The 20,587-nt window shown below is 39.8% G+C and overlaps 1 protein-coding gene across 8 annotated transcripts in view; it reads right to left on the bottom strand.

The window, feature by feature from the left end:
- The window catches only part of LOC124160239 (rap guanine nucleotide exchange factor 2), a 942,071-nt gene that overhangs the window by 25,632 nt on the left and 895,852 nt on the right, over nucleotides 1-20,587 (bottom strand). For all 8 annotated transcript variants that reach the window (XR_006865120.1, XR_006865123.1, XR_006865122.1 and 5 more), the window contains 2 exons: nucleotides 6,284-6,454; nucleotides 1,939-2,250 (listed from right to left, as the gene is read on the bottom strand). Coding sequence is in view for 1 of the 8 variants with exons in the window: in XM_046536052.1 (XP_046392008.1) it covers nucleotides 1,939-2,250; nucleotides 6,284-6,454 (483 nt within the window). In the remaining 7 variants the exon portion in view is untranslated. The remainder of the gene's footprint in view (nucleotides 1-1,938; nucleotides 2,251-6,283; nucleotides 6,455-20,587) is intronic.

Raw genomic sequence — 20,587 nt, 5'->3', positions numbered from 1 at the left:
CCTTTAATTACTTATACTTTTAAAAATGGAACATAGTTATTCCAGAGTGGAAAGAGGTCAACTATCGAGCAAAACCAATTTCACCATCAGATATGTAGAGGAGTAATGTTTAAAGACTAAATGCGATGGTGGTTGGCGTAACATGGTGAAACTCCTTCATGATGCACAAAGGTTAAGAAACGGTCGCAATATATTTTATTTTGTGAAACAGCTAAGTGTTTTCTTAACCTTTGTGCATTTAAAGACTAGTATAATTAGAAGTACATCACATCAGCATTACATTAGGTCTGCAAATGGTGCTCTTTAACATTTTTGTTGTTTTTTTTCTCCAGTATGCACATGAACGCATAACAATAAAAGCTACTGGTACCACCATAAACCCCATTGTGAACAATTTCTCTAGGGTTTTCTACATTTATTTAATACATATCCATTGCATAAATCCTAAAAAGTTAACCGATGCATTAAATTATTTTACACAACATGCAAAAAAAATCGCCACTAGAAGTACTTAAAACAAAGTATCAACAAAATCAGCGGTCCTCCTAGACACGGAGGGGTGGGTCAGGACGTGATCTGGGTGTTTTCCATTTCGATCAAGTGCACAAGACGAAAATTGCTCTTTCCTATCCTTGCTTTGAGATCGTTACCTATTCGGAGGGAGCAACAGGGGCCAAGGCAAACGGGGGAGGCTTGGAATGTCAAAGTTCACGGCGGGAGGGCGTGGGAGTGGCGGCGAAAGGCGGCCCCTGGCCCCGGGGGAAGTTCCATCGGCGGATGGGGAAGAAGGACAAATGACAGGCGGCGCCCGCGGGGCGAGATAGCGAGACGAAGGCGCCGAGCACCGTCCTCGGCAATTAAAGTTCCTTGCCACCGAAGAAATTAAATCGCTCTTAAGGGAGTTCCACGCCGACTGCGTAACTCAAAACAAATACTTAATTCCTAATTTTCGTACTTATAGTTTAAAACGGACTGCATGTTAAACATGAGCCCTCGAAGTTTAAAAGAAAAATAGGTGAGAACTGCTTCGAGTTGAGTCAATTATCGCGTGGATAAATCATTACTCTGAAGGAGTTCCGCGCCGACTGCGTACCTCAAAAAATTATACTTAATTCCTAATTTTCGTACTAGTAGCTTAAAACATACTGCACTTAAAATATGAACACTTGAAGTTAAAAATAAAAATTGGTGAGCACTGCTTGGAGTTCGGCCAATTATCGCGTGGATAAATCAAAAAAATTTGCAGCTCCATCGTCAGGAAAGCCTTAATTTATATTAAAATTGAACGTTTGACTCCAAGTAAATCACTTCCTGAAGAATATTGTGCTCCCACGTAAGAATCGCCTTATTATCGCTCTTGCTCAGTCAATCGAATAAGCAGTTTCGGAGATATGCTTTCCTAACTTTAATTAGTTTTCAGATTTTCCAGTCTTCCGACATTTTAACTGTCATTCTGGCAGCGTATGTCTCGTTTAACACTTTAGGAAATATCTGGAAAATTTCAGGGCATATAAAGTAGACCCAAATACATTTTTAACTCATACAATGACACACCGGCAAGGGTTCACTTTGAACACCCGAGCGATAGCTGGTGTATGAATACGTTTCGCAGCATTTACCGCATAACTTTTTGTTACAAAGTTTCGTTTTCTTTATATTACACTAATAGAATTTGATTTTTTAAATTATTCTTAGTAAATCCAATGAATACATGAAAACTATACTGAAGTGATCCGCTGGGACATATATAAATTTTAGATATGAGAACTTAATTTTCCCCAGTTAATAAAATACGATGGCAGCCCAAACAAATATTAATAAAGGAGTACCCAATTACACAATGTACCTGAAGATGGTAATATTGTTAGTTTTACAGATAGATAGTTAAGAGATGCATTGTTATTTATTACGAATTCGCAGTTCAATTGTTTCACTCACGTCAATGCTCTCGGCGAGGTCCTCCTCTTCGTCCGAATCGACGACGGACTCGACGAGGCCCGAGAGGTCCACCTCGTCGGCGTCCAGCGAGCTCTGCACGCTTTGCATGGCGTCGGAGCCGCTGTACGCGGACGAGGTGTCGCTGCTGTGCGAGCTGCGGTTGGAGCGCTGATACAGCTCGGGCCGTCCGCCGCCAACCACCACGCTCACGCCGGAACCGACGCCACCCACGGGCGACGGCGACGACGCCGAAGACGCCATCGCGCCGCCGCTCCCAGCCCCTGATGAAGACGAAGAAGACGCCGAAGAGAACTGCAAAATAAACGAAAAAATAAGAGAATTAGTACAAGAACGAACTCGAAATCGAATGACGTGCATGATTATTATTATTACTACAGTATAGGTTTCCATAGAGTACCAAACAAGTGACCTGGGAGTCTCCCTTTCCTTCCAGCGCTGCCTTCTTCAATTCACTGTAAGGCCTACTCCCTTTCAATCTATCTAAAAATCCTATTCTTTTCCTTCCCCTCCCTCGTTGCCCTACCATTCTACCCTCTAATACCATTTTCAACATCCCCTCCCCGCTAAGTATTCGCTCCATCCATACATTGTCTCCTCCGTACCTCATCTAAAAGCTGCCTCTCCTCGCCAACCATATCGAGCACTTCGTCGTTACTTTTCCTCTCCGTCCATTTCACCCTCTCCATTCTTCTCCACACCCACATCTCGAATGCCTCCAATCTTCTGCACCGTAGAGCGCTACACTCCAGATCAAACTCTTCACTAACCTTTTCGATAACCGCCTTTAAAAATCACTTCATTTCGAATGAATAACTTGAACTTTGATTCTCCATAGCATTTTCTTATTAAATCACGATCATGGTTTAGACGGTTAGAGTCATCGTTACATGATGGTCGACATTTCATCTTTCTGATCGTTACATGATGGTCGTAACCATCATGTAACGATCAGAAAGATGAAATTAACGTTTAAAATCATGGTCATGATTTCATTTTTTTTTTTTTAAACTGTGGGAAAACAAAGTTGAAGTTATTCATCCAAAAAGTTCAGCAAATTACATGGAATATAGCCGGAAACCACCAAAATTAAAAAATCACACCACGTGATCTTGGCTTCGTTCGAGGAAAATTATCACGATAAACTAATTCCTCACTCTCTGAACCCATCTAATGTTTCATTTGAAGAGAAACTTTGTACAAATTTTCACTGAAATTTATCTGTAACTGGTTTTATTAGACAGTGGACAATGTCCCCTGTAGGATAAAACTCTCCATAGCCGCAAATTAGAGATTTTCACGGTAAAAGCTGGCAAAACACGGGCGAAAAGCGTATGTAAGAAATGAATAAAGCAATGCGTGTTCCAGTTTCACGCTAATTTCATAATTTTCAAAATGAACATAATCCCACGCTAATTTTTCCCCAAAGTATCTCCTATGAAAACATGTTTCGCAAATTCTGGAGAGGCACAACCAGTAGTAAGTACCTACAATTAACAGCAAGGTAATTGATTCATGACCTTTCTGGTATATTATACGCCGAAACCGATATAGGTACCTACATTGGTAAAAGCAAATTTTGAAAACTCCTGTAAGAGAAAAAAAATAAAGCAGGGATTTAAGGGTTTCCTCGGCAATAACTGAGAACATTTTAATTATTGAATAAAAAAAAACAAATAACAATGAGAACTTTGATATTAGAACGATTGAGTTACATAAGACAAGTTATAAAGTACTAAAAAGATAAGAAATACGTCGCTATGATAAGGCTAGAGGGTTTGAGAGCGGAATGGAGGTCTGCATCAATCCAATCTTGGGGTTGCTAACTTATGATGATACTGATAAAATGATTAATTTATACATAGTAATGCTAAGATTTTTCAAACACATAGCTCCAAGGCAAATGGTAAGGTCAAGGTGCAAGTGCAAAAAATACGAACTGTCCAAATTGAATTATTGATCACTTTACCCTGAAATATCAGCCGAACTTTGTAGCGGGGGAAAAGGCCCCCCGTGAAACATTAAGTGGAAAGGTTCGAGTCCCGCCTCGGTAGGTTGCCCTCATCCAGGTCATAGGTGCTTCGTTATCGACGCTGGCCACTTGTCGGAAAACCTAATTAAGGCCGTAATTGTCAGTTTTCCGGGTGTCGGAAATAAATAAATTCGTATGAAAATGTGCTTCCTCTAATTTACGGAGGAAGGTTCGCGTCTACGCCAATTCAGAAAAGAATTCTTTTCCCTAAAAATATTTTTTTACAAATGTTTTGCCATCGTAGACGATATCCATCGAGGTTATAAATCGAAATTAGGGAACAAATAATGTGAATAATTCAATTCTAATATAATATTTTTTAATGAATACGCTTTTCAGCTTTTTAAGACGACCGTTACGTCATTTTAATGTAAATAATGTGATTTTACCTCCATTACAGATTTCATTCACCAACAACCTAACAATCAATATAGTGACGTGGGTAAATTTGATTTTTGCAATGATTATATTGAATAATTCGGGGCATAATATCAGTTTTTGCCCAAATTGTATGTATTATTGCAGTAATCAATAGTTTTCCTATGCTTAAATAAGTATTTTCACAGGAGCCGTTGTAAAAAAAGGATTTTTAAAAGCAATTGCCAGAAATTATAGCACGAAAGGCAAATTCGTTTGTGACCGCTGGTCGATATAGTAAATTTATAAGATAATTATTCGGTATTACTATTAACATGAAATATATATTGTAAAACTCGCTTATAACGAATTTCAGGGGACCATCATGCCATTTTGTAAGAAACGGGATTTACTGATATCCATACTGAAGGATTTTGCCCTAAACATCACTCGATTGTCGGCTAATAATCCGTAAATCGTCATTATTTAAGCAACAGATTTGTAATAATTAACCATCGCCGCACTCTTTCCATCAAACGGCTGTAAAGGGAAGGATTTTAAGACCAAAGGCAGAACTATGTGGTGATGGCCTCACGTGATGATGATAAGTAGAGATGCGTGAAAATCGCAAATGCGATAAATGCGACATAGATGCGATGACTGGATTTTTATGATATTTTTACGCAAATTCGCCTTTTCGACGGCAAAATTAGTACAATTTGTGCCGAGCGCAGTTTAAATGCTCCGCCGACACTCACTGCTTAAAGCACGTGAGCGACTGGCCAGCTGCTAGTTGCCTGGGACTCTATGTGGCCGCGAACTACAAGTGGGCGCGGGGAAGCTACACCTCCGCCACTATCTTATTCCTTAAATTATTATTGTTCCACAATTTAATTATTTTAAATATTCTGTATTTCGTCATATAACTGTGTTTCACTACATTTTATCGTCATCTACCTCATTATGAAAATAAAAAAATAGACGCCATAAAATGCGATGAACTGTTATTGAAAGTGCGATGAAATAAAATCGAAAGTGCGATTTTCACCTATCTCTAATGATAAGGTAAGGAACAATTAATTAGCGAAGATGGCCTTAATTTCTTCATAAAACAGGAAATAATTCCGAAAGGTATCAAGGAATAGTTCGTAATAGCGGGGATTTCATATCATCCGTACTTGTTGCATGAGGAGAAATTAACATTAGCGATAATAGGAAAGTCCAAGGGACCGTGAACTCGCCTCGTTATGATAGGATTTCGTCACACTGGGTTCCCACTCAAAATAAATTATAAAATTCACGGTTTTTTCCATGTTTTCACGGTCTAAATTTCGCCAAATTCACGGTCTTTTGATAGGCCATTTTAGGAAGAAATATTGATCACGTAGCAATAACCGGCCGCACGTTAACTAAAAATTCCGCAAACGCGATGAACTCCGGGAATGCAAACGCAGCAATGAAAGTGCTCTTATGACGTCGCCTATCGTTAGCAAAATTTAGGGCCGGCTTAAGGTTCTGCGTGGGAAAATGGAGGGTGACAGGGAAGTGAAGAGGCGTCTGATTTCTCGCCAGGGTTAATGGTCGCTTTGGTTAACGGTCCTCCAATCACAGCCTTAAGGTCTGTGTGTCGTCATGGCACGCGGACCAATATTTGCGCTTCGAATATACGTGTGCATATAAATGCGTGGACAGTGTCCGAGAGTGACCTTGAAATATGATCGAAAAATCGATTTTTCTTTCGATCCGTCAATCGTAGATCTACAATCATTTTTGAGAGGTTTTTAAGGTTTTACAGCGAATTTCACGGCTATTTCCAGGTTTTTTTCACGGTTGACGAAATTCACGGTTTTAAGGTTTTCACGGTTTTAAGGTTTTCACGGTTGAGTGGGAACCCTGGACTCACATGCATGAATGCTATGAGCGGGTTTTGCCACTGACCTGTCTCTCGTGGTCTTCGCCTCCGCCGGAGAGTCCCCTTCGATGCTCGCCGCCGCGGTCCACGTTCATCGCGGAGAGTTGCGAATTGGTGGCGGCGACCGGAGACGAGTTGGCGGCAACACCACCACCAACTGGCGGCGATCCGCTCGGCTGGCCCTCGGCGTAGTCAATCTGTCCGAGAGAACAGAGACAAGGACATTAATTTCAATCGCGATGCATTTGAATTTCGATCGGCGAGATTCGATGGAACAGTGTATCACACAATGGGTAACATTTACGGGGCGGAAACATAAACACTTACTGCCTGTTAAAAAAGCCAGACAGCAGAGTTTGAGCTCTTATTATCTAAACAAAGAATTCAATTTCAATTTAACAAAAAAGCACGCGAAAGAAAGTTTATTTCTACGTTGGATAATTTAATTTAAAAAATCTTCGTCTCCATAGTATTTGCTGTGCTTAAATTTTTTTCTAAAATAAGTACCCATTCTTTAATCGTAAAATCAAGTTTCCCAACTTTGAGCGCTTGCAGAAAACAAATTGTATATACCACTAAAATAGATAGATTTGTTGTAAAAAAAAAAGCAAACCTCCGCTAACTTCGAAACCAGAGGGTCAATTGAACAATGATTGGTATTGATGAATGCTGTACGATGAATGCAAAACTATTAAATTAGTAGGAGAGAGGACGAGAGAAGAGTGGAGAAGTTCGAGATGTGGGCAAGGACAATAATGGGGATATTCCAAATGCAATTCTAATATACTTAGGCGCATACAGAGAATTTGGGGGAGGTAGAGCTACATTTATATGGTGCACTAGGGTTTAAATGCAAGTTTTGCATTGAGTATTTAGGAAGTATTACCTCCCTTCACTGACTTTCCTCTCCAATTCACGGTAAGACCTACTCACTTTCATTCCACCTAAAAATCCAATTCTCCCCCTCCGCTCTGCATTCGCTGTATACACAGTGGCGCAGCGAGGGATGGGTTTGGGTGAAACCCCCCTCCCAGAGCTCAGAGAAACTTTTAAGTTTAATCCATTTTACTTCATTTGATTAATATACTTACATAAGAGTGTAAGGATTAATAAAATATCCCTCAGAAACCCATAAAACTCACCATTTTGAACCATTTATCTCAAAAAATTTCTGGGGGAGGGCCCCCGCAACTCCGGCTTATCCTGGCGGGTATACCACACACCCCAGGACTAGTTGCGCCTAAAACCCCCCATAGCCTTAATTCCTAGCTGCGCCCCTGTCTATACATACCATCTGACTTAAAGTTATGCTCAATTAGTCTTACTGAAAAGTTATTTTCGACCACAACGTAGTAGTCAGAGTTGCGAGCGTAAGAAAAATTGCCCTTCATTTGAGTAAAACAATGCCTTTACGACGCTCTTTTTACATAAAATTCCAATTGAAAAAATGATAAAATTCGATTCTGTTCCAATAATGCAGCAACGCGTCCATCAGCACCCGCCAGAACATCAGTTTACGAGGCGAGCCCAGAAGGTCAAAGGTGAAGCGCCCCAGAATGGATGTCCCGGCGACGGGACGGGATGCCAGGCAGATGAGAGGGCCTAACATACCCAAACATCGACAGCCATTCAACACTGGGAGATAGGAGAACCAGCAAAGCCACGAATCGCACAAAGGCCTTTAGGAGGGAAGGACTGAGAGGGAGGCGGAGCGGCACATCCCCTTTAACATTGACGCTCGTATGGGAGCATCCTCTTTTCTTGCGATGCTCAAGGGAGGAATGGGAAACGACAAACAGACGACCACGCTCAATGGCATAGTTAAAACATAAATAATAAAAAAAATCATAGAATTATCAGAGATAATTTCAGACTTTACTTGGTGAAACCTCTCCATATTGGAAATAAAGATATAAAACTTTGTAAGGTTCACTATTACTTTAATATGGGCACGACCCGGGTTTCGTAGCGTGGTTACATCTTCAATTATGTGCCTTCCATAATTGACCTGAAGATGTAAACACGTTACGAAACCCGGGTCGTGCCCATGTTAAAAAAGTAGTGAACCTTACAAAGTTTCATTTCCTTATTTGCAATCATAGAATTATTATTGTTTTACAATAGCATGAATAATAATAACAATCATAAGAGCACCAACAACAACATTAATTTATTTATTATATTATTATTACTAAGATTTTTATTTTTAATTCAATTTTCTTTAGTTTTCACCAAGTTTAATGTACGGGTTCTCACCCAAGTAACTCTTCACCGTTGAAATAACTCCAACCGATTCAGGCTTGATACATCAGGAAGTTCGACAGATTGAAATGAAAGGTAGTTGCACTTTACCATTATCATTCATGCCTACGACGTGTTTCGGCTCACGGAGCCATCGTCTTGTACCAGATGATGGCTCTTGTGAGCCGAAAAGAATCGTAGGCACTAAGTAACTGTGAAAAACTGGAACTACCTTTCATTTCAACTGTACCGTTCAGTTGAATAGAGAAATTTTGCACACCGATTATGTTTCCGACGCGCCAAGCGATGTTTTTCATGTTTTACACATACATTGGTTGTAAAAAAAATCCATCCAAGCTCTGAGAATGTCACCAATAAATCATTGCTTAAAACCATAAGAAGAGTCATTCAAGTGTAGCGAAAATCTTGATGAAACAAATACCAATTTTAGCTATGTGATAATCCAGAATATCGCCCAATCATAGAAATTAGATAGACTTTAATCGGCAACGTTCGAGTCTGTTTTTCTCTTCCAAAGAGAAGTCGAATGGAACAACACGTTAAAACAAAGAAACACTTAAGCTCTCTAACTTCCAGAGCTGAAACTTTCAATTCAATTCAGCTCAATTATGAAAGACACATCGACCTTGGATCTTCTGCTCAAGCTAATAGCACTCGGAATGACCTTAAACAGCGGACGGATTGAGTGAAAATAGCTCTCATACCAGCGGCTCTCATTTTATGAACTCCATTCTTTTAGAAAACTATTCTCAGACGACTTTGCATCACTGCTATTTCGCTAACTCTCTCACACACACACGAATAAGCAGCCTGGGTATATAAAATGAAAACGCGGCAGCGTAAGACGATTCGGCCAGTAGATCGTCACGGCGGTTTAGAGGTCTTAACAACATCCGCTTCTTCGCCGAAGTGGAGGCGAAGGTTGACGGCACTAAGAAACTAACCCAGCACTCCATAGAACGTCCCAAGTGTTTACGTATGTGCGTGCAGGGAGATCACGTTATAAAATACTGCAGTGCAGTCGTAAGGCGTGGAAATGAATTACGCCAACGGGAAATACAACGTTGATTTCACATAAGGAGAATACTTGGAAGCAAAAAGTGAATAGGGTGGTTTCCTATTATTTTTTTATTGCCTAAATCGAAAGATTATTACTCCTGGAGTATATTTCACGCTTTTAGATTTTTATATGACGATATCTATTTTTAGCGATTAAATGAAAAGTGAAAATATTCAAGCGCGCGAAAACGCGACGGCTAAGTATGAATGCTGGGAAAACGCCGTGTCACGTATTTCTGGTTCCCGCTGCCGCCTTGTGAGGTGATCTTGAGACGAGGCTTCAGCGCTGATACGACGCAGGCTGCTAGCAAGTAGCAGAGTACCCTGCTAGCAGGTAGCGCTTGGCTTAAATATGGATTATTACTACCTTATCAAACGAAGGAAACTTTCCGACCTTAGGCAGCTTTAATAGGTGATTATTAAGACATGTTTCCCTGAGCTCTGTGCCTCATGCATGCATTGGTAATCTCAGACGATGTAAAACTCCTATCTACTCGTATAGAAACTAGGTCCCTGTGACGTCACGTGGAGTGGCATCGCATGGGCGCCAATCTGGCCTTTTTCAAATGCGGTTAAAATTGACTATTGCCATTCGTCTTAAATGGGATTTCTAAAACAAAATAATTAGTATATAATGAATACACTAATGGTGGGTAACGAATCGCAATCAATGCCTTTCGTTTTCTTTGATGAAGGAAACTACCCTATTCAGGTAGGCATGAGCTTCATCTATATAGTAAAGTGCATTGTGTTTCAAACAGTTATAGCCGCCACGAACGGGTTTGGGAAGCATAGGCGAAGGGTGCTGCATAAGCGCAAAGTGCTGCATAAGCAACTATTACCTACCACAAAACAGTAAAACGTTTCGCCGCTTCCTACAGTATTCTTACGACAGAGTTTGAGAAACACAAGCATATTATTTGCACAGATTATTTCTACACATGGAGCATGTTTCCCAAAGGGGCGTGGACGTTGACAGGTGTAGAGAAGTCAGGAGAGGGAGCATTCGAAAATTTGTTCCGCCGAAGGATGATGAACGAATGGATCGAACGTGTAAGTAATGGGGAAGTGCTAAGAAGAACGGAAGAAAAGAGAAGCCTTTTAAAAACGAAGGGAAGAGGGCAAGGGATGGCCCCCGAATCAGTTACATTTGACAGGCTATAATGAATATGAAAGAAATATGTTACTATGAAAAGTCTAGCATGTAGGAGAGCGGAATAGAGAGCTGCGTCAAATCGATCTTCGCATACATTGTTGACTTACGACGATAATGGCATTATTCCTTAACTTTTATTCCTCATAAGATTATAATTACCACCGACCATTCCTCGTCATGCACATATGCGGAAACCTTTGAATATTCAAATGGGTGTGCGGGCCAGAATATCACAATGTGGGTGACCCAAGATTTGGGCTTCATCTCCTCCACATCATGCAACCAAGGTTTTCAAGATAGGGATTGAGAGGAGCCACTGGGCCTAAGTATAAATATTCCGGTGGAATAATGAAGCTTCGGATATTTTCAGTAGGCTCCTATTATAAGGGTCACTTTTCTTTCATACAAAACATCAGTGCATTATTGTGTTTATGGGAAAAATAACCAGAAAAATGGGGAATAAAATCATTCCCATCAATTTGAACTCCGATGAATGTGAACTACGTGCCTAGTAGATAAAACTAGTACACCTAGAAGATAAAATCACATAAAACGCTTCATGAGACATCAGTAGCGATTACTTGATACCAATGATTACCATTATTATAGTTTACGATACTAATAAAAAAACAGCTCAAATGACTTTAAATAAAATAATTACTATAGCATCCCCATCTACCAATAAGTACATACTTAATAACACAAAATCAAGCCTCCTAATTTCAAACAGACGATAATCGGTATGAATTGCCGAGGGAAAAAATTTCTCCACACTCTAAAATCGAACCACGGACTTAATAACATGAGCCTCGGCACAATTACCATGGGAACCAAAGAACCTGGATAGCGTAGTGGTCTGCGCAGTGGCCCGGAAAGCCACGGAAAGTTCGTGGTTCGATTCCCGGTGCAGGGGAACTTCTCTCAGGGTATTCATTCATATTTCACCGCCGTTCACGCGGCAGGCCACGAATATTACAAAAGAGGATCCTCAAGTCTGCCTCTACATCTGTTGTCAACCACCACGCATTTGAATGGGTTTACAACAGTCGCCACTCGCGTCGCTGACGGACAAAGTGATCCGAGTTTCAGGGGGAATATGGTATAATTAGGGGAGATAACCGAATTTAAAATATATGATGATATAATCTATCAAACTCATAACTTTTCAATGACATTCCTCGCATTTACAAATAATATCCTGCAAAATTTTTGGAAAAAGTGGATCGCATTGCCCTCATCACCGCGCCGCGGATATATTTGAAAACCGATTAAAATGCGACCGAAGTGGCAACAGAAATCAGCCTTTTATGGGATACAATTGGGCCTCCTCTATGCAGTCCCCTTGCGGAAGGCATTGAAATATTGCAGATGACAATCGAATTTCGGATTTTCCGGCCTGCAGAACCCGGGGGAGGTCAACACACGAACCATTTGACGTGAGACGCGCCACACCCGACCTCATTACTATCCAGTCTTTGCGCTCTGGAAGATGCCGCCCCGCAAGCAAGCACCACGGACGTCATAGGAAGAGCGCCGCGGATCGGCGTAAGAAGGGGCGTGGCCCCGGAGGAAGGCAAACATCAAGAGGCACGAGCCGGCTGTTTCTTTCTCCTCTATCTTTCCACCTCCGCCAAAACTTTCCAAATAGTTTCACATATCACGGAGGAACTTTACCTCGGCAAGTTTCTTTCCGGGTGCATATGAAGGGATTGCACCGACGTCATAAACGCGAGTCAGTCACAAGAATGAAGCTATGTAATATGCAAGAAATACGTGAGAAAAGTGGAGGTTTTTCATTAAAAGCGCAGTTAAGTATTGGGGGAATGGTAACACATGAAAACTAAAGTATGAAGATTATTTTTAATACTTGTTACGATGCCCCTGGCCTACCAGTAACAGGGTTAGAAGAGGTTACTTAAAATTTCTTTTCATATAGTCCTTATTCGGTAATAGGAGCAGATGAAAATTTTAACTATTTGAAAATAAGAAACTAAATAACATTAAATAATAGTAACAATTTAAAACAGTAATTTTTAGCAAGAAATCTATTGTTGCAAATCCATTTCTTCTTCTGAACTCTTCCACTTCATCACAATCCGCTTTTTGCTAATTCTAAGCAATAATAGCGCACAGCGTATTGCAATATGACCATAAATCATACACGCCCAGGTTTAAAACGACCTCGCTTTCAGTTGTTAATCGGTGAATCAATGGCAGGACAATATTTACCTCTACATAGAATCTTATCAAACTACACATTTCTTATATCCGCCTCATAAATTACCCACAGCTGATACAATTTCCCGAGATTAGATTTTTTCCCAAATGAGCAATAATTCAAGAATATTCTTTAAATCTCTAATATCGACCTAGAAAGGTTAGGTTTTTTTCTCGTCTCCCTTCCTGTGTGTCCAACGTAAAGCGCTACTCTCTTTACCAGCCTTTTCTTTAAAATGTCATACAAAACGATCTTCCTGAATGTGAAATAGCAGAGTGTAGAAGTCGGAGAGAAAAATTAACGGCTCTAAACGGCGGGTAATGAGAGGAACTTCTCGGAATTTATCAACCGAGAGCCATTCGCTGGTATCTTCACTTCATACGCGATGGAAAATGTCTTCAAGGCCAACAGCGACGACTCCCAGGGAAATGATTTCAGAGATTCACCCCGTGTTAAAACTTCTCATCCCGCCGAAACAATACTTTTCCATATCTGAAAAGCTTGAGAGGACCGAGAGGTGCCATTAAACGGTAACGACGAACCGTCGTCGAGGGAAACTTTCTCACCCGTGGGATCGCGTTTACGCACATTTGGAAAGTGATCGTAGAAGATAACAACACGGCGTAGAAGAGAATAAGAGGGAAAGATGCATGAAAGGATAGGGGCATTCATAACAGAAGGATTTTCCACCCTAGGCGAGAATATTTTTAAGCAAAGAATTATTTTACTGCACCCATATAAGGAGTTTAGCCTCGGCCCGCATCAGTATATTCTGCATCTAAATAAATCCCAGGGGGTATGGCCAGCTCGGCCGTTCGGCAATCGCCGAGGGCCCCGAAGCATAGGGGGCCCCCACAAGGCTCGTGTCTGTCGTGAAGCGTATGTGACAGGTGTAATAAAAAAAGACTCAGATTATTTGAACCAAACTTTTTTTTTGCTATTATAAAATTCTACGATTTCATTAGTTGCTTTCCTTACAACATACTCAGTGTAAAAAGGTTATATAAAATATAAAAAATAATGGTATCTGTAGATAAAATAGACCCGACACCTTTTTGAAAGGGTTATTCGAATTGGTTATTTTAGAGGAGTTTTAGATTTCGGCGCAGTTTCAAGGAAAAAAATCACTAATTAATGGATAATAGAGCTATAACACATTATTTAATTATATAAGCCGTGAAATTTTCTTTTTCCACAGCATATTCTCTTACAAAATTGCTATTTTTATTAACTTTTATCCGGTTTTTAAGAGCCAGAATAGCGTCAAAATCCATTTCCGGGCATTCGATTTCTTAAAATTTTCCGGGGGAAGACGTCTGAGTCCTCTGGTAAGGGGGGATCCATCATGATCCCCAGCTGAGGGCCCCCAATCACCACAGACCGCCCCTGATAAAATCTGCTATATATTATAGCCGCCACTTTATGTGTGCGCGACTCGGGGCTAATTACACCAAAGCACACGATTTGGTATAACAGCATTGTGTCAATGACATGCAACAAGTTCTACGGGTCTTGGTCGAAGTAAGAATAAATGAAACCAGGAAACACCTGAATATAAAACTGGATCGTGAGGGCTCCCACATAATAGTACCAAGCAATGACATATAGACCAAATATTCACATAGTAAACTGATCAGAAATAAAAACATTTATGCCATAAAAAATTATTATCGACTAGAAGATTACTGGGAAGGAATGGAAAGGATAACAAGGTTCAACTAAAAAAGGAAGAGGATAAAGCATGTCTTCAACCGTATTAGCGAAAGCACTAGGCTGCTGTGTTTCTCCTCCGTATTCCGAGGAAAGAAAGACTTTAAATATTTACTTCCGGCATACTTCATATTTTATCATTTTATCGCGATCCTTTTTGCCGCAAGATAATGTCACGAAAAACAAGTGGCGGGGAGACGAAAAAGTGAAGCACAAGAGAAGAATTTTTGGCGTTGGGTGTTAATTGCATAAGATTATTACCACCGACCTTTCCTCGTCATGAACTAAGGAGGGAACCTTTGAATATTCAAATGGGAGCGCGGACCAGAATATTACAATATGGGGGACACAAGTTTCGGGATTCATCTCCTTTACATCATGAAACCAAGGTTGCCATGATACCCATTGAGAAAATTCACTGGGCGCACGTATTAATATAACGGTGAAATAATGGGGCCAAAGACAGTTTAAGGTGGGCAACTTTGTATGACCACAAAAAATATTATGAATCGGGAGAAAAGATCATCATCAGAAGAGAAATCTTCATTATATGTCAGGTGCAATGGATGGATGCTCTGTATAAAAATATGCACTGCAATGGAATTATATGATGAACACTCAGAGCTAAGATGAAGAGTAAAAGCAAAAGTGATAACACACGATTTACACACGCGAGGATGATGTAACTGAATTAATGACAAACAAAGCTATTAAAAATGATGAGAGGCGTATATTTTTTTAGAGTATCCAATGGTTTTTTATGCAAAATAATATTATATAATGCAACGGGACTAGACTTAAGAATGCACCTTACAAAGATCCTAACAATGGGATCCATGCAAAAATAAGGATACATCACCGCGTAATTCATTAACGTAGATTGAAACATTACATATTAACCATGTAATTAATTCCGCAAACCTTATACTAAACCAAAGTCACAAATGTGGCAATATCCTTTTGCCCGAGAAAGCTGAGAAATTTGCAGAAAAGAAGTACTAATTATTTCGTGCGCTGCGTAGATGACGAGCGTACTTTCATAACTAAACACTAATCCGGAGACAAGAATGCATTGTCCAATAAATCAGGCATTTCCAAGCAATTTTAACAACTCGTCATAAATTACAAGACACACTCTAGGCATATCGAACCGACGAAAAGGTGCGTACAAAACATCGTAATCTCCTAAAAGGACCGCTCTACCAGAATAACAAATTTATCATTCGAAAAATAGCAACAGAAAAATAGGATTCTGGAGCGAAACTATGAGTATTGATGTATTTCACAGAGTAATGTGAATACTCCGTGTACTGTCACAAAAATACTAATGACACTTCCTAAACTTCGACTGGTAAACAGCCAGACTCATAAACTCAGCCAGTAGCTAAACGTCGGAAACTGCATCATAAAAATACTTTTTCGTGGAATCGCACAAAATGTTTATTTTCTCCGTGTAAATCTAGAAACTAACTGCATTATTTAATGCACTTAAACATCGATGCATAAATTTAAAATGGAGGGAATGCACGAATAAATAAAGGTATTTTGATGACGATGAAAGCCCTTGTAACGACTCCTTACGGCCTTGATAATACCGACGCTAGAGAACGGTCACATTAGAGCCGTATTTAGAGGCAAGAGCAGCAGTCTAACGGGGAGAACAACAGTCGAGAAAGAATTGCAAATGACCAGAGTACCTAAGGCAGCAGTGGGATTGCGTCAAACGTCCACTGGAATGCATGCATTCGGAGAATCCACATGAACATGAGTAAGGGAAGGAACCACAATGGAGAGGGCTCATCACAATCCGAGTCCAGGCTTTAAACGCACGATGACTAACCTAAGTATTCCTCTCGCGTCCCAAACCTCATCCGCCGAAACCTATTCTACGAGTTACGTCGAACACAAGGTGCACAAGCACTTAAGATGCTTCAAATCGCGCGGAGATCAAAACACTGGATTCGCCAGGGCAGAGTTCGGACGTTAGCCAATATCAAAACAAATTATACTTACAGATTATCATAATTTCGACGAATCTCCGAGTGCCGCCCTGTGGCCGTCATTGGAAACACAATCAGTTGAATAACCATTTAATCCCTCAAAAAATAAATATAAAAAAATCGGTCAAATTCGGTATAACTTTTAAAGAGTGATTTAACATTTCGATTTTGTGAATTTTTACACATAAATAGTAACAAATACCATCCTCAGTATTACGCATCAACCTACACGATAATAATTTTAATAATATTCATATAATTTAATGATACAGTTCGGCAAATTTGCCACCATACTTCACCTCATACACCAAGTCCAAATCACATAAGATTTTCAGTCTTTCCCTTCATTTTCCCTAATTAACTGCATCCTTCCCTCAATAAAAACCCAAGCAACATATTTTTCCTGATTTCTAACAAACATTTCATCTATTTACCAAACCTGCCGAGGAATATGTCGTTCATTTTCCCTTTCGCCCAATCTTCCATATCCATAATAATTGAATTAAATTATTTTTATTAGTTTTAAGATCCTTCGGAAAATTTAAGACGAGGCTTATCAATGGGATTTGAGACCTATTCCGAAAGATATTTGAGAAAACCGGTTCTATGAAGTTCTATGAAGTTAATTACCTTTACCGGCCAAGTTACTTTCCCTTAAAAGGCGAATCACTCCCACTCGACAATGCTTTGCCTTTTTCGTCAAATATTAATAGCCACAAATGTACGCAATCACCTTGAATTTTCCAACGCAGACTATGCAAAGACTCGTGAGCAATCACTAATATATATCAAATAAATCACAGTTTGACCAACTAGAAAAGATATTTCTAATTTATGATTCAAGAAAATGTTGACATCGGTCTCCCATACATATAACACACGGTAACTTTTAAACGAGCTATTAAGCCACGAAATAAAACCGGTTGAGCGAGAGTAGATCGTCCTCTTCTAAGGCTTACATGAGCGAGTGCACAAGGAACACTACGGTAAGAGAGGAGAAAACCGTGAGACGCTCCCGAGGGAAGTGATGATTCAGACAGATAGGCGACGCCCCAAAACGCACTCGAACGAGAGCCATGATGTAAGGGAAAGCCGCACGAGGAACAGGGAGGGAAAACACGTAAGATTTTCAGACTTAAGGTAGAATCTGCGCTTCGAAGTACGGCTTTCATTGGTTAGATAAACTCGACAATAACGAGTAATAATGACTAAATTTGTCATTTATAAAAATTAAATGTAATTTTAAATCAATTAAAATAACTGTACAATGCACGTATTTTACTAAAAATGGAATAATCCTGTCATATGAAGACTGGCTGTTACGTTGACTCTTAGGTATCGGAAGAATTTAAAAAATTTCTCTGGAAATACGGTAAAGCTTCATAACTGTATCATTTTTGATCAATAAAAAGAACTTAACTAGTGAGGGCTACAATGCGTCTTTGGTTTCGACGATTTGCTACACTTGGATAACGTATTTTCAATACTCGATACAACTGAGTAAAAGCTACAGTTAATTTTCTTTAACAGAGAAATCGTTAACGAGATTTTTTAATAGGAATGCCGTATTTATGATTTCTACCAATAAAAACCTGTATGAGGGGAATCGATCGAACATTTTACCGTAGCAGCGAGAAAAATTCAGCAACTTTGTTTGCTTCGTATTCAATAATAAAAAAATAACGGCAATGCAGAGTGAGACATTTTCCCACAGGGTTTGTAATACAGTATTTGAAAGCGCGACGGATAGGAGTGAAAAGTCGAAACTTTTTACAGATTATATAATCCTGAATAAGAGGAATGGAGAAGGTGAAGCGGTCCGAGAGGAGGAGGAACGATGAAGTACTGGACATGGTGGGTGAGGAGAGGCAGGTTCAAGATGAGATACGTATGCGATAAAAAGAATGGATGGATGGAGAACTTGGCGGGGAGGAGATGTTGAAAACAGTGTTAGAGGGAAGAATGTTAGGTAAACGAGGGAGGGGAAGGAAGAGAATAGGATTTTTAGATAGAATGAAAGGGAGTAGGCCTTATAGTGGACTGCAGAGGGAGGTACATAAAGGAAGGGGAGACTGCCAAAATAATTCGTAAATACTCAATGGGAACCCACCTTGATGGGTACAGTCAGGTGACTTACTTAAACCCATTTACATGTGCAATGAGCGACAGACCAAAATCTGGGACGGAGCGGAGGATTGCAGCATACATACTGCAGAAGTTAATCATGCCGGGAAATAAAAACAAACTTTAGATACTAGAGACATTTCGTCACGAACCTTATCTATGAATCTAGACGATAGGTGAGTTGTTTGTCATCTCAGTTACCGAGAGAAGATGAGTGGGAGTAGGAGCCGTTAGTCATGCCTGATATTGCTTAAAAACTCTAAAAATTACAGAAGAGATGATTTTATTTAGACTCTTCCAGTCTTTCACGATCGGTAAGAATTGAATCACTTCAGATACTCCGTGTCAAATTGTCCTAATGATTAAGTCTTAAATATTAAAACTGAGGAATGGTAGCGACTTTGCCTACAAGAGGATAAATTAAAGAGGACGATTCTCCCATCCCTGTGGCCGGTCGTATTTTATCTTAAGCTGGTTCAAAACTTATACTATAATTTTGAAAATTCTCGAACGAATTTAGTAGACCATAGTCAAGATTTGTCTGTTCCTCAAATATAAAAAATGGAATTTGAGACAATACTGAGTAAAAATGGCAAATTCTAGAAACAGGCAAATTTACCAGGGTCTAATCAACATGCCACGAAATTTTGAATATACGCTTCCGGCGAATAACGCATGGCAAAAAATAAGCCGGAAGGAGCGGAAGGTATGTGCCCTCTTGAGGTTAAAAAAAAGTCTCTAATACCCCATAAAATAAGACCAGTGAAGTAAGAGTAATGGGTCAAATAATTCGTCAAAATTTGCCTATTCTCTCAAGCGCAACCTCCTTATTTGCTTCAATAACTTGCAACATGCTTCTAAAGCGCAACTTCCAAGAATCGAAATACCAGGTACTGTAAGGTAATATCAATTTTCCAGTTTTTGCCCTACCGTCACCAAATTTCAGATTTACAATTTACTTTACAGTTCAAACATGATATATACGGTACTTATCTTGACTACGGATGGGAATATCTATCCATGGATTCGGCATCCATAGCAAAAACCAGACATTTGACGATAAAATCTACAAGCGGTTAATCGACACGGCTCCAAAATATAGCAAATGTGGACGCGGTAAGTCAACGAGAAGACTTAATTCATTTAAATTACCAATGACAACGATTAATACTAGAAAATAAATGGAATCAACGAGATCCGTCGAACATGAGGTATACAAGCACTGAAGAGGCTTCGACTCGCGAGCAGATCAAAACACTGGACTTGCAAGGGCGGAAGTCGGATGTTAGTCAATATAAAACCAAATCATTTCATAAAATTACCCTAATTTCGACGAATCTCTATGTGCAGCCATGATTTCAAATATATCTTCGTTACCGATGATTGTTTTTCGGGTCAATGCCGCGTCGATCCATTTTTGATGGACAACAGTTACGGACGCGTTCCAGCTCCCGTCTTCGGGTCCATATGATCTGCAGAGCATCTATTCGAGTCCGAGTCTCTGAATCTCTCGAGAAAAGCCAAAGAAGACAGAAGTTTAAATTTCTTCTTCCTCAGTTTCTCAAATCTTCCGCTATTCTTGAAAATCTCCTCTCCGCAGAGGTGGATCAAATTGTTATGAAGGCTAAGCACACACTTAATCACCGCGGAAGCCTCCGTAAAAATCTCTTAGTGGCCATTAACACTAACAACTAAGATATATTTGAAAACAAAGTCAACGACATAAACGGAGATGAAAATTTTAAATACCAGACTACAAGATAAAGACGCGAAATTCCATATGATACAGAATGTAGTCCAC

The sequence above is a fragment of the Ischnura elegans genome, chromosome 6 (assembly GCF_921293095.1).
Source record: "Ischnura elegans chromosome 6, ioIscEleg1.1, whole genome shotgun sequence".
NCBI lineage: Eukaryota > Metazoa > Arthropoda > Insecta > Odonata > Coenagrionidae > Ischnura > Ischnura elegans.
The sequence above is the reverse complement of the archived record's forward strand: the minus strand, read 5'-3'. Positions and strand labels throughout refer to the sequence as shown.